This window comes from Magallana gigas, chromosome 6, assembly GCF_963853765.1.
Source record: "Magallana gigas chromosome 6, xbMagGiga1.1, whole genome shotgun sequence".
Classification (NCBI taxonomy): domain Eukaryota; kingdom Metazoa; phylum Mollusca; class Bivalvia; order Ostreida; family Ostreidae; genus Magallana; species Magallana gigas.
In genome coordinates, this window is record NC_088858.1 from 42,063,788 (window position 1) to 42,079,447 (window position 15,660).

General features: G+C 33.2%; 1 protein-coding gene across 1 annotated transcript; it reads left to right on the forward strand.

Moving 5' to 3' along the window:
• The first annotated feature begins 945 nt into the window (after positions 1-945).
• Positions 946-3,283, forward strand: LOC105317568 (Golgi phosphoprotein 3 homolog sauron). Its single transcript, XM_011414248.4, has 3 exons — positions 946-1,242; positions 1,862-2,108; positions 2,239-3,283. The coding sequence occupies exons 1-3, from the start codon at positions 1,048-1,050 to the stop codon at positions 2,661-2,663; spliced, it is 867 nt and encodes a 288-aa protein (XP_011412550.1). The 5' UTR covers positions 946-1,047; the 3' UTR covers positions 2,664-3,283.
• Positions 3,284-15,660: the final 12,377 nt, after the last annotated feature.

Sequence of the window (15,660 nt, forward strand, 5' to 3'; positions counted from 1 at the left end):
AGTACTTCAATTTCATTATTTATTTCCTTATTTTTGCTTCAATTTTTTACATGGTCGCAAAAAGTGTGAGTGTGTGTGTGGGGGGGGGGGGGTTCCACTGATTATACCCACTTTTTTTATATGTTAATTTAAAAAAAGTGTTTGTTGCGAGAGAACCCCCCACCCCCCCCCCCCCCCCCCCGATGCTACATATACGTGCCTGCTTTTACGTTTAATATTATGAAGAAGTACAGACAGTACTGAAGGGGGAGGGGCTCACTATTGAAAGATGAAGGTGCAATTTTATTGAATTTTTTTTTTTTAAGAATCGTCATGTACTAGATTTTTTTAGAGTGTTACTATATAATGCAATGACCAAATAGTTGTGATTGTGGGATGGTTTTTTTTAAAGTGAGTTTATTTATTAAAAAAAAATTTAAATTTCAATTCAAATATAGGTGTCGATCGCAAATTGAAAGGAGGCGGGGCTGAATATTATAAGGAAAATATTTATAACAGAATGCATTTTAATGAAATAAGAAAAAGATTTTGTGTAATTTAAGTGCAGAAATATAATGGGTGAGCCAAACTAAATTTGTTTTTGTTTTTTTTAATAAATTAAAATATTTTGCGTTGGGTGAAACATCTACATGAATATTTTCCTAAATATAATGAACCACCCTTCTTTCTTTCTCTGGGCTTTATATATGAGTATTCATCATAAAGATTAATTAAGTAAGGATCGGTTGAAAAGACGCTTTACAAATTGGCATTATTCCGGATATTATATGTTCCATCATACTTGGTTTTTACAATTATATGTATGTGAACATTTTTGCAATATTGCAAATATTTCCAATAATTTTTTCTTCTATATATTTCATTGTAAAAACATTTAAAACTACAGTAAACATGCCATTACCCTGTTTATTTTAAATTTTCTTCAAGTCTCGTGTCCATCTCCGTGTTTACGTCAACTCCTAGTCGGCCATTTTGCAAGACAGTCTGGTCAGGAGGTGAACGTAAACATTGGTTTGTATAGAAGTAAAAAACCATTATTTAAACGCAATGTCGCTCACAAATAGATCGAGTGGTCTCGTTCAGCGTAAAACAGCAACTGTGCAACATGTCGGAGCGGATGGGGGAGCAGAAGAGCGAGACGACGAGGGGTATACCCCAGACGAAGAAGAAGACCACGAATCGAAGGAAACCAGATTGACTCTAATGGAAGAAATTCTATTGCTCGGACTTAAAGACAGAGAGGTGCAAATTTCGCTTGAATATAACAAATCTTTACGTGCTGTGTATGTCTAAGAGATAATGTATATTAAAAAATGTAAAATGTGTTTCATGTTTAGTAATTCAAGATTCCATAGACACTCTCTTCTTTCCATGTAGGCCTATACATAGAAGCATACACCTTTTTGAAATTTGTAACTCTCTAACATTTGTTAGTGGCACTTGTGCACTTTTCTGTAAAAATGTACTGCATGCTATCTAAAACCAAAAATCAAACTCTCATCAATAAAATGTCAATATCCCAATCAATCTTATGCAGATAAAAAAAGACATGTAACAGATGTCATAACATGGATGTCTTAGAGAACTTGTAACCAGGTACAAATTTTTCAAGGGAACGAAATGTACCCTGGGGAATAAGTACCCCCAGAATTGCAAATTTTACTGTAATGATGCATTTAAAAGATGCATTTTATGCCCAGTATGAAGATTTAGTAACCATCAAAGACAATTAGGAAAAGAAGGTAAAAAAAAAAGAAAGATAAATCGGGTACAGGTTCACCAGAAGTTGAATAGAATAGAATTATTTATATATGTCACATTTATTACAAATTTTATAACTTGCCATTATCTTCTGTTTCAGGGTTACACATCATTTTGGAATGATTGCATTTCATCAGGGTTACGAGGTTGCATACTAATAGAACTAGCTCTCAGAGGGCGTTTGGAACTGGAAAAAGCTGGGATGCGCAGAAGAAGTCTTCTTAACCGAAAAGTTTTACTAAAGTCCTCAAATCCAACTGGAGATGTCTTACTGGACGAAGCTCTGAAACACATAAAAGAAACAGACCCAGCAGAAACTGTCCAAAGCTGGATTGAGTATCTCAGTGGTAGGTTATTTGTCATTGATATGAAAAACTTTTTAAAAAGATAGCGAGTCTAGTAGTAATTGTCATGGTTAAGTTTACAGTTCTTTGTCATGAACATGTTCATTATAGCATATTTTATTTGAATGAGCAGGTGAGACCTGGAATCCCCTGAAACTAAGGTATCAGCTGAGGAATGTCCGTGAGAGATTGGCCAAGAATTTAGTGGAGAAAGGAGTATGTACCACAGAAAAACAGAATTTTCTTTTGTTTGACATGACAACACATCCACTGACTGATGGTGGCATCAAGCAAAAACTTATTAAAAAAGTCCAGGAATCTGTGTTAAGTCGCTGGACTAACAATGCACAGAAGATGGACAGGCGAATGCTTTCTCTCATCTACCTGGCTCATGCCTCAGACGTCCTTGAAAATGCCTTCGCTCCGTTATCAGATGATGATTATGAAGTGGCAATGAAGCGTGTGAGAGAGTTACTTGACCTTGAATTTGATGCTGAGAGTATGAAGGAGGGTGCAAATGAACTCATGTGGGCTGTGATAGCAGCTTTTAGCAAATAAGCTAAATTAATGATAAGTGGGTGAAAATGTGGGACACTAATTTAATGAGAGAACTGTATAATGTTCAACTTGATTTTTTTTTTTCATTGTTATGGTATTCATATACTGAATAAACAAAATAGAGTGAAAGATAATGTTCAAAGTTATTGGATCTTATTCTTTTTAAATGAACTTCTTAAATTTATTGAGGTATTTAATTTTGGCTTCAACAATCATTGTTAAAGATATTTTCATCTCATTTTTATTGAAATATACCCATAATAAAGTTAGGACATGCAGTTTGACGTTAGGTGAAGTATATATTTATAATTGAAAATAAAGTACACATACATGTATTGTCAGTGTTAATCAGTACATACTCTTGTCTTTCACTTATTTTATACATATTCACCTTACTTTTCATTCTGTTATATTTTTCTCATAAATAATGCACAGTGTACATTCATGTATCTCAGACTTATAGAATTGTTTTGTTTTGCTTTGTGTACATAAAAGATGTATATGTATTAAGTATTTGTGCATCATAAGGTAGTATAGCACAGCTTTCACTTCATTTTACAAGTTGACATTCCTGCTGTGTTATTACATCCTTCTAAGAGTCTGTCTTTCTTTCAAATTAAATTGAACTGGTATGGTAAGCCTGAAAAAAATGAATGATGTTTTTTTTTCAGAGTGTGTATACATCCAGCATATTATTGAGAAATGAAACCTGCTCAGTTCCGAGATATGTTGAAAGTTTTTTTGGGGGGGGGAGGGGGTTAAAAGAGTCTGTATGTCAAATATTTTTTTCAAATACTGTATTGGACAGAAAATGGGGTATTTCTATTTTGGACTATTAACAGGAGTATTTTTTTTATTTTATTAGTATAGATTTTGAGCTGTTAGGAAATGATTTCATAATGCTTTGAACAGTATATTTGCATTGCGTTTATTTAGTGATTGATTTGCAAGTAGTGTAAATGTGATAATAGTACAGTATATAATGCGTCTCAATGGGACACACTGATCAGAAGTTATGAACACCTTAACGATAATTGTCTTTATTCTAAAAGGAGTAGGACATTTACTTTCCATGATTCATAATACCCGGTAAATCATTCTTCAGTGGCTTTTTGTTGTTTTCAATGAAACAACTAAAAATAAAACTCTTTTAGTTCTGATCATGCAGTAAAACTCTAAATAAAGTTTGATACAAATATGTTGATTTGAGATTTATTATATGCCATATGGATCAGGTGTTATGGAAATTCATGAATGTACGTTTACAATGTTATTATTCATTTATTACATGTCTTGTTTATCTTTACATGGCTCTGTGCGGTTAATGTACCCAAATTCATTGTGGATAATAAAAAAAAAAGGGTCTCTTTCTGAACACGAAAATAGAAATTTGAAATACGTTTAGATTGTTTTGGTCAGTCTAATTTTGCAAGCTTATATACTATTTCCATATTTGTAATTTACTATCACTATACAGACCATGTTTTTTGTCAGAAACAAAGAAAAGGTTTTTATATACACAATGGATCCACATTTTTATGTTGGAAGAGCTGGAAACCCATGGTTGATGTCTTAATGTTGCATAACTTTTTTTCTTCTATTTCATTGCATGATTTCGATGATTGATATTGAATGAATTGATTAATGCCATTAATGATTATATAAAGCAAATCACACAATGACAACCTGTTTTATAAAGAATTGTGACCATATTTATGAAATATGTTGTGCAATGTGGTGATGGAAATCCTTGTTTTCTGGAATCATTTTGTTGTTTTTGGAAATTGTTATCAGTATTTGGTCCAAAGTTGGTTAGACAATCTATTAAGATTGATCATGAAATAGGTCAAAGCTACGCATAATAGTTTTGCCCTGACAGTCAATTTTGGTTCCCCTTTGAATAATTGTAATATTTAAAATTTGATATTTTCTTTGTATTTTCGAAGCGATATATAAATAAAAGTTGTTTAGTCAAGATATTGTGTAAGATGTCAGCAACTTTCTGCTACATGCTAAATGTAAATGAAAAATGTTAATTTACATTTGAATTTTACAGTCAAAAGTCTTTGTCAGTTCAGATTAGAAGAACCTGAAACTTTACCTTTGTTATATATATGAATATTAAATTGGTTACAAATTTCAGAGGAAAGGTGTGTATATTTAATCCTGATGTATGTGTGGGGTAAATTTTTCCAAGAAAATGAATGTACAGTAGTGTACTGGAACTCGCATATATTTTGTTCTGTTGGGAATAATTTTTATAGATGGTATTGTTTTTATAAAACTTTATTTTATTTTAATTTAAAGCCTTGAAAGTACTGAATCCCTTAGAGGCAAGCGCTTAGTGGCCCATGGCCTCTCTTTGATACACCATTAGAAAAAAAATGGTAATTGATAATTACAAAGCTTGTGTCTACATTGTAACAGTAATGTGGTATGGAATCCTCGAAATCTGCGTCGAAGATTCAAAGTGGACAGATAGAGATCTTGCTGGAAGGGCATTTATGGGTCAAAATGCGTTTTTTCTATGAAATAGAATGCATTTTTGTTTTGATTTCAGGTCATGTGCTATGGCAGACACACAGTAGCCAAGTGTCTCATTGTTCAATAACCCTATACCATATCACTGCTTAGTTTGTGACAAGTGCGTGCAAGACATTTCTGTAATTAAAGGTGAAATAAATAATATTCTGAAATACGAACTTTGTTCTGTTTTTATTTACAATGGAGATTGAAAGAAGCATTTGCTGTTCATTTTGCATGTGTGTGTGTGTGTGTGTGTGTGTGTGTGTGTGTGTGTGTGCCTTCGGCGACCCCCTTTGTCGGTATACAGAGGAGAGGGATATTTCCGAATTCTGAATATGAAATTTAAACTTTCTGAAAATAGTAAGAAATTCTTTCTCGTCAAATCTGTAATAACTTGTACAAGAATCTATAGAAAAACGTGCTTGAGAATTAGCTAATAGATACAAATATTCTTTGTGAATACTAGAATAATTTACACCTTACAGTTAAGGTAGTCCATCCATAACTATCATATATCATATCTAATAGATTGCAACTTTGATCACAAAAATCTTAATGTGATTTTAAGGAGTTTATTAAATAATAAAGATTCACCTTTGAAATCTTTAAAAAAATTAATTTTGATAAATTTATCAAATGTTGAAGTTAACATTGAAGTCTATGGGAAAAATGCTTTTTTAAATATATTTCTTTAGTACAAGTAATTTTTCACATTTCTCTTGGTAAAAAGTTACAAAAGCTTTCTCCATCTTGGAATATGCTAAAATAATTTATAGTTTACCATACATATTTTCAGAAAATGATTTTTTTAATTTTCCTAAAGGACAGACAACTCTGTAAAAAAGTTTTAAGTTCAAAAAGTTTATTTAATTGACTACATACATATACCCAAGTTTGGTTTATGTCAGCCTCATAATAGCTTCAAAACATGTATTTGATGTAGTATAGATCAATCAAAATTGTTAAATTCACCTTAGTTATGGATGGACTACCTTAAGAAACGACTTAAAAATTAAACTTCTGAACCCTTAGTTGTTTATCAAAGTCAAAGAGAGCGTAGAGAATCATTATTGGAAGAAAAATATAACGGTTTATGTGTCAAATTGCAACCTGAAGTAGACTTGGGGGTGGAAAAGCAGTTTCCAATTTCAAATTATGGATGGATTGAGAGAAAAAAAAATGAATCAGTTGAAGAAACTCGGTGTCCAGATGTTGACCTTTATAAGTGGGTTGAAACAAACATTGCACCTTGAATTTTACATTGAAGTCTGTGCGGGCAACGTATGTTATATTGATATATTTTCAAAAGTAACCTGAAATTCATACAAATCTCTTGGTGAATATATGCAATATATAAACTTTCTCTATATTAAAATATGAGATAAAATGAAACATTTACCGCAATTATTTTGACAAAATAAATTTCTTCTTTTCATAAAGGGAAGATAACTCTTTAAAAAGTTTAAGGTGCCAAATGCGTTGTCAGTCATATGAGTTTGGTTCATTTCACTTTCATTGTCATCTAACAATACAAAATTGTTTAATATCACTTCATTATACATTGAATACCTCAATGCCTTTTATCTAAATCTGTATTTATGAAATACGAGATGAAGGCATCTAACACACCCGGATGTAAGGGAGTCATTTTGTGGTCAGTACAAGGATTATGTTCAGCAGACAGCGGATAAAACACTTAGTCATGTCGTCTTGTGACCTCTACTATGATACTCAAACTCTTACATAAGTGACATAGAAAATAATATGCTATACCCCCGGCGTCCGCGTCCGAACCTGGTTTAAGTTTTTGGTACAGGTCCTGTTATAACTTGCCCTGCCTTCACCAAACCTGCATCTGCACATAATTATGGTCTTATGGGACTTGGATGCTGAATCTGGGCCAGGAATATTGGATGCCTGGGGGGGGGGGGGGGAGGTGAAGGTTTTTGGAGCAGGTTATTCAAGTGTTTGAAGCAGGTGCCCTTTGAGGTCCATATCTCAGTTACTATTGGTCCTAAATTCAAACGTGCATTGAAGATGCTTCTTAATAACACTTGTGCACTTCGTAGGCTTGAATGCTAAATTTGAGTCATAGGTTTTGGATGCTTGATGAGGTTAAGGTTTTTGGAGCTTGTTATCGTTTTTGGAGCAAATGCTCTTTGATGACTGTATCTTAGTTACTACTGGTCATAACTCTACAAAGTTTGCATGGATGGTGCGTTTTATGATACTGATGCACTTGACAGCCTTGTATGCTTAATCTGAGCCAAAGGATTTGGATGCTCGATGAGGTTAAGGTTTTTTGAGCAAATGAAAGTTTTGGGAGCAGGTGCCCTTTGATGACTATATTCTAGTTATTGCTTGTCCTAACTTCACCAAACTTGCATGGATGGTGCGTCTTATGAATACTTATGCACTTGACATGCAGGATTGAATGCTAAATCTGGGCCATAGGTTTCGGATGCTGGATTAGTGTAACGACACCCTTTGATCAGTAAAACACAAAACACATGTACAAGTATTTTTTTTTTAATTTTAAAATTTTAAATAACACACACACGCACAAATTGAAATGAGATATAGTTCATGTTGCCCAGGTATCGATATCCTCGGTGGAATCTTCCCTCAGGTCTACGGTAATCCCCGACATCCTTAGTACCCACTAAGTGGGTCCGCATTCGTAATGTACGCTGTTGTCCAGACTATTGTACTGCCCCCAGTGTCACAACGTCTGTTGATCCGACATCCGGTCCTCAAAGCATCATATTTCAGACGTCACGTCGAATCGCTCACACGCTAGCTAGCCTCGGGAAGTCCTCCACGACCGTCAACAAAACTTTATCGTCACATAGAGCTACATGTACACCGAGAAAAACTTTCAACAAATTTGTTGACAATCTATAATCAAAAGAAACTTACACCAAAAGGCTGCCGTTCATTGTGCAAAATGCTTAAGCAAATTACAAACAGTACATGTGGACACCGTCAATAAATAACACACTGCAAAAATAAAACCATATATATTAACATGCAATAAGTAACCATTATTACCGATACTGAAGACAAGTGCACCAGGAAAAATTTTAAGTATACAATTCGAACACGCTGACAAATAGAAATACTACAGTAGATTAAAGTGAACGTTTAAGCTGAATATTATTTCTTGTATGATAAAAACGAATAAGAAAAACTTATCAAAATTAAAATACAAACAACTCAACATGTATCTGTACAACATCGAGGCTCAAAACGGGATAAAACATCAAACAAATTCAAAATTGATTGTGACAACGAGGTTAAGGCTTTTTGAGCTGGTTCAAATTTTTGGAGCAGGTGCCCTTTGATAGACAAATCTTAGTTATTATGGGTTGAATCTTTATCAGATTCTAATAGATGCATCTTTTGATAATGATGCACTTCACAGGAAAGGATGCTGAATCTGAGCCATAGGTTTCGGATAATGGAGGATATTCGAAGAAGTTAAGTATTTTTGAGCAGGTCACATGTTAATATTTGAATAATAGTACTAATAATTACTATATAAATGAATCACTGAGGTAGCTTCAGATACATGTACAGAGAGTGATCTTGATTATCAAATGATATAATTGCATCACAAAAATTTGAATAATATGATATGATGTTGTATTATGATATTGTATCATATTGTATCATGATATTATACAATATTATATTGTATCATATGATACATCATTTGACATAATATCATATGATACAATATTGTATTTTAGTAGTGTATCGAAAAATATTGTATGATACAATGCAATATGAAATAAACATATCATATGATATTCATACAATTTTGCATCATATGGTATACGATCCTGTGTCAAATAACGCTACAGTCGCCAACACTTTATCAAAGATCATTAACTATGATTTTCATATACCGATAATATGATAAAAGTGGTCTCATGAAGGTGACGCCTCGTCTAGCCTAGCTTTGTAATCTGTGATTACTTATATTTATTCATGTATAAATTTATGAAAACTTTCATGTACATGTATTCGATTATCTCTCTTTAGTTACTCAAATAATATTATAAAGCTGCTGGGTTTATCTTCCCAACTTATATCCAATATAACCGACTTCAGTTATATAACTTAATACTTTTTACCTATATAATATCATACAAGTCTAATATAACTCCAACTGAGAGTGAGTTTATCCGCTTTGTCTATATACTTGACCAGATGTACATGTGTTCTGTATTGAAGCAAAGCACATAATTTACGTTAATTTTATGCTTTCTTCTTTAAATCAAACACGATTGCCGCCTATTTTCGATTAAAATCTAAATGGGAAGATGACCGTATGTACCCTATTTGAAGACAGTCCATATCCTTATTATATAACAATGTTCTAGATAATTTTTAATCTTTTCTTTCGTAATATATTGTTGACATGATTTATGAAAGTCCGTAAAGAAGTGGTTTTTTTTAAAATAATAATTCTTAGATACGTTCAGGTTCACGTTTTTTTAATTATATATAGCAAAAAATAAGCATTTTGAACCATTAATTCCGGTGTGTTTTTTTATTGAACAAAAATCGTCACAGAAATCGAACTGAATATATGACTGACACCTAGCGATGCACGTAGACTTTTTTTTTATCTATATAATGGAACTCCTCCACCAGATATCCGATTTAAACAGTCTCGATTACGTCTGCAAAGCCGATAATGGTCTAAATCAGAGTTTACAGAAATATATGCCACTGTTTGAAAACACCGTTGTTGTGATAACCTTTAAAAGGAAATTCAACAATATTCTTGTCAAATATAATTCCATTCAAACACGTTATTTACATGTCTAAAAGATCGAGATCGTTTGCAAATATACTTGTCATTAAGAGGACTGAAAACAAAAACAGAAAATTGTATAGTTTGAGTCAATCCTTGGGATAGAATGCGTTGATTAGGTATTTAACTGTAATCACCTTTACAACTCCGGGCACAGTTTATTAAAGCTCTTAACTCAGCTGTTATTCAAGCTGTACCTTGCAACTTTAATGAAATCAATCCCATAAAATAACACATATAAAATTATTTGCGAGACAATGTCTTGGCGCGGCTTATATGTAGAGGTCGTCATTGTAATTCATCATAATAGTCCTAAATGTCCTCTAAATTTATACTGTTTTTGACAAAGGAAATCCTTAAATGCACTGTTGTAAATTTTGAATTTACCGGGTGGCAGTAAATACAAAATTTACTACATGACAAAGGGTATAAATGCAGTCAAATGTGAGGTGCCATAGGAGGGTCATTCTAATACTATTGTGATGATATTATCCTGAACCCTGAAAATTGGTTGGAGATACCAAGCAACGATTTGAGCTCAAAATGTTCAAATTTTATTTTTTGATTTTTTATAGTCTAAAATGGTTAATATGGGTATTTTTAATGCTTCGTCAAAACTTAAAAAAGTCAAATATCGAGTTACAAAACAAGAAACAGAGTTAAGAATTCTTTGTAAAGCTCGAGTTTTTTTTATTGTTTACGTGTTGTATTGATGTACGTTTCAATCAAATAATGCCTGTATGGTTGACGATAGTATTTATGAACACATTACATTAGTTGATATTGTTTGCCACAAATCATTTTGTCAAAGAAAAATATGTTAATTTCTTAGTTTACATTATTTGTAAACAAATGTAAGACTTGAATTTTGTTTACATAACAATGGTCATTGAAAATGCCCAGGTAGACCATTATACCAATAAAGAATAAAATATTGAACTCAAATTGTGTCTAGGTCCCTTGAGTAACTTTTTTGTGAATAATGTACATTAAAAATGTGGTTACTTTTACGAACAAATTAATATGTTTAAAATATGGACTGCCAATCTTTCAAGCTGAACCTCCCTTAAGTATACAACAGTTTTCAGCTTGTGCCCTTCGTTAAGGTGGATTGTTTTCATCAATTAAAGCATGATTCTTTAATATAAACAATTTGCAATCCAACTAAGGGATTGTTCCAACTATTTCCATACAGAAACAATACTATACATTCCTTATATTACGCGAGTACTTATTTCCGCGATCCCGCTGGTTTGTATCAAATCGCGAGAACATTCATCCACATTTCTTATAGTTCCCAACTCTCGGAAAATAATGACATTGAACTGTTTAATTTCCTAATTGTATCATAATGTATAGGCGTCGGAACCGGGGGGGGGGGGGGGGGGGGGGGGCTAGCCCACCCACTTTTTTTTTTTGCAAAGTTAGATGTAACCATTAGGCACATAGCAGAATAGAGGGTTCAGCCCCCCCTTTTTTTTTGGCAGGAAATATAATTGTTCCTTAATTTACCTTGGAAGATTGAGTAGTTGGAGTCATAGCCCCCCCCCCCCCCCCCCCCCATTAGGAATTTTGGTAGGTAAGATTTGTTTTTATTAGCATTATAGGTATACCCCCCCCCCCCCCCCCCCCCCCCCCGGATTAGGATTTTCATGATTCGGGGAAAAAAAATTTGGTAGGTAAGAACTTTTCTTTTGAAAGTGAACTCAGTATATTAGCTGAGAGATCGTGTTATTGATTTAACGTTTGTATGCTTTTCCTAAATGTAATCATTAAGTATTTCGCTGTTTAAGAATATCCTATTGATATAACGATTAGATAATATTTTTAAAAATATCACCTTGAAATTGGTTATTCAGTCTGTGAATAGGACATTGACCTGTTTAATTTCATAATTTATTTGGATTTTGATGATTTTGGGAATTAAGGTTTTTTTTCTCAATATTTCTGAGGATTAGTCTGGCCCTCCCCACCCCCCCCCCCCCTTTCAATTTGCTTCCGACCCCAGTGTAATTAGCAAAGAAATCATTTATAATGGTGTATTACTTTTCTCCCTTTCATCTTAAGTCTCTTCTCTTTATCATGAGCTTCAAATATAGAATCATGTTTTTCCTTTTCAAGCAGTAAAGCAAAATGCACACAAAATAATTATGAAAAATGAATTCGTTGATGTTTGAAGTTTTCCCCTAAGATTTCGATATTTTGACGAACCATGCTTTATTTTGAGATTGTAACAATAACGTTCTAAGAAGATAAAGAGACAGAGTGATTATTAAACTGAGTTAAGTTTGAGAAGCATGTTTTATAAGGTGAATAACAAGTAGTGCCACTGGCACAGCCGCTGACAGCATCACCATCCATTTTAAGACTGCATGCATGTTTACATTAAATTTTCCGTTCAAAATAAGGAGGCGTAAAGATTATTTAATATTATTTCTTGTATGAACATGTACTGGTGATCCTGGTTTTCTACGAAAATAGCTGACCTTTGATTCGTTGGACATAATTGTTAAGGGTCTGCCAATATAATTGTTTCGTTTTCAACTAGAAATAACATGGACTTATTGTCGAATCCACAACCTTTCAGCTTTCTGGGTCCCCGTCATATCACAACATCAGCGGACAGTTATGTATTTTATGTAACTGTAAAGAGACAAAGCTAAACTGCAGTTAAAAAAAACTACACGAAACTATCTAACTGTCTGATACAAAAGCAACTAAGAGTAAAATGTTTGGCATGATTAAATGATTCATTGTTTAAAAGATTTACTCCTTTTTATATTCATATAAGAAACACGTACCAGAGATAATGTTTTTATTAGCAAAATATTGGCAAAGTATTGGCAGAACGTTACAGGCACTCACAACTACACATTGCCATTGGACCTTTTTCTATACATTGTGTGGACACATTTTTCATACTTTTATATGTACACATTTCTATTCAAATTATGCATATATACATGTACACTTATTATAAAAGGGTGGTTTGGGAGTACATATTTATTTTCGAATCACGTAGGTTGATAGCTAATACTGGGGGATTGCGCATTATCTATATGTTACTTTTGTAACGGCTATAATATTTTACATGTTCCCCCAAAAAGAGGGAACAGGGGCGCAACTCTTTCAAAATTCATCTTTCTATATTTAGGGTGGTTTCATTGTCTTTATGATACTGGTACACGGAATACTGGGTTGCAGGAATCCTGGGTTCCTGGAATACTTGGGTGTCTTGAATACTTTAGTACTGCAATCCTGGGATTCTGAAATACTTCGATCTATTAAATAATTACTGTATACATATCATTACTGTAAATATACCATAAATTTGGGTTATATAATATGCTTTTCTATTTACATACATGTAAACATTACTTTACACAATTACTTTACATTTATTTACTTATATTATACTTGCATTTTTACTCAGATTGTTGCTTAATATATAGCTTTACTTTTACATGTATACTTACACTTTAACACATACCATTACACATGTATATAGTACGCATATTGCATGTTTATTTAAACAATGAATTCATGCAATTACTGTTATACACTTATTACAAAGTGAAGGTAGCATTGCTACTTTATAACTACTTTGTATACTTTGATGACATTACCAGTATTCATGTACTCACATAATATGATAAGTTTAAGACAACTTTATTGAACAAGTCAACAAAACACAAAATGGAACTTGGCTGCCATTGCATCTGAAAACTAACAATAAACAAACTTTAAAATAAAACTCTCTTACCTCAGAAGTGAAAAGAACCTGGTTGAAATAATGCTCAGTTTCTGTTGTAAGTATTTTAAGTAAGTTGAACAAACTCTAGTACAGGACAGCATGTTCTTTTAAATTTCCTACTTCACCACAACAGCACGGGAACCAGTCGGGCCAGTTCAAAAGTTTTAAAAATAGTGACGTGTAAGAAATATTTTGTAAGAAGTATTTTGTAAAGAGGGGGTTTAGTATGTAGGCCACATGGTGTCAGAGAAGGGAATAGAAGCAGCACAGAGAAAACAGAGAAAGTTCTAAACTGGCCAAAACCTAAATCATCCGAGGCTGTAAGGAAATTTATAGGGTTTATATGATATTATAGAAGGTTTATACCGAATTTAAAATTTAAAATTGTAAAACCACTCACGGCATTATTTCCCAATCATATAAAGAAGACAGGCCACAAGTTTCAAGAACAGAAGTGGAAATCATCAGAAGACGAGGCTTTTTAACAACTGAAACAACACTAAGCTCAACCTCCGATTCTAGGATTTCAAAACTAGTACGAACCTTCTGAAAAACATTAAGACCCAAATCATTATGGCTTGGGGCCTTTCTTTAACATAAAAACAAGGTAAGTACAATAGAGTTATTTTATAAGCTATGCCAGTTGAAGCTTATGTAGGTCGGAGAAAAATTATCCAGCTCTCATACTCGAATTTTTGGCTTTAAAATGGGCGATGACTGAAAAAAATTCCGATTATCTTCATGGACGGATAACGACAATGTTTACTGACAATTATCCTTTGACTTACATTCTGACAACAGCCATGTTGGACTCAACGAGACATAGATGGTAAGCAGTGTTGTCCAATTTTGATTTGGAAATTTGTTATAGACCTGGTAAGAACAATTCAGACGCAGACACACTAAGTCGACAATCAGGCACAAAACAGATAGATTCATCGGATACAGGTATATTAAAGCTGTATTAAAGCCATTTGACAAAATCTGTAATAACAAACAAGTATGTAGAGAGTCTGGTATTGACAATTTTGAGAATCTGGAAGACAGTGTTTCATCACTGAAAATTGTTCCCTACACATTTGTGCGCAATTTTCGCCACATCTTTTCAACAGAAATTTTAATAAATTGTTTTTTGAGAACAATATTCTTTTCAAGGAAATCAAAATTGATGATGAAAGCAGAAAGCAGTATCAACACATGTTAATTATTACGGATCACTGTACTAGATACATGTACCCATACATGTATGGATATCCTAATCGACTTCAGACCAAGAAGCTTATTTAACAGGTAAGATCATTCATGAAATTAGTAAAATTGCAGGTACTCAGAAATCCAGGACATCACCTTACCGTCCGATTGGAAAAGGAATGACGGAGCGTTTTCATAGACACTTATTTGACATGTTAGGACATTTAGACTCAGACAAGAAAACCAAGTTGAAGAAATATGTAGCACCATTAGTTTCAGTCCACAATTGTACAAGACATGGAAGTACAGGCTAAACACCATATTTTCTTATGTTTGGACGTCATCCAAGAATACCCATATATTTAGCTCTAAATGTCAGTAGAAAATTTTTTAAAGGTTTAAATGATTATCTCAAGAACTTGAAGACCAGAATGAAGGATGCTTTTGGAAAAGCAAAAGATGTTTTAGATAGAGCAAGGAAAAAGCCGAAAGAAGGATTGATATAATCTTAAGGCCAGAGGTTCAAGGATAGATAAAGGGGATAGAGTGTTAGTGCAAATTTTAGCATTTGAGGGAAAGCGTTAGATAATGAATTGATGGGAGGAAACACCATATATAGTGACGGAACAGCCAAATGAGGATATCCCAGTCTACGTCGTAGAAAGAGACGATAGAAAAGGAATGTAAAGAACATTACAGTA

Coding starts and splice junctions, on each gene's coding strand:
- LOC105317568 (XM_011414248.4), top strand. CDS start 1,048: ATGTCGCTCACAAATAGATCGAGTGGTCTCGTTCAGCGTAAAACAGCA. Junction 1,243..1,861: donor TCGGACTTAAAGACAGAGAG/GTGCAAATTTCG, acceptor CTTCTGTTTCAG/GGTTACACATCATTTTGGAA. Junction 2,109..2,238: donor CTGGATTGAGTATCTCAGTG/GTAGGTTATTTG, acceptor TTGAATGAGCAG/GTGAGACCTGGAATCCCCTG.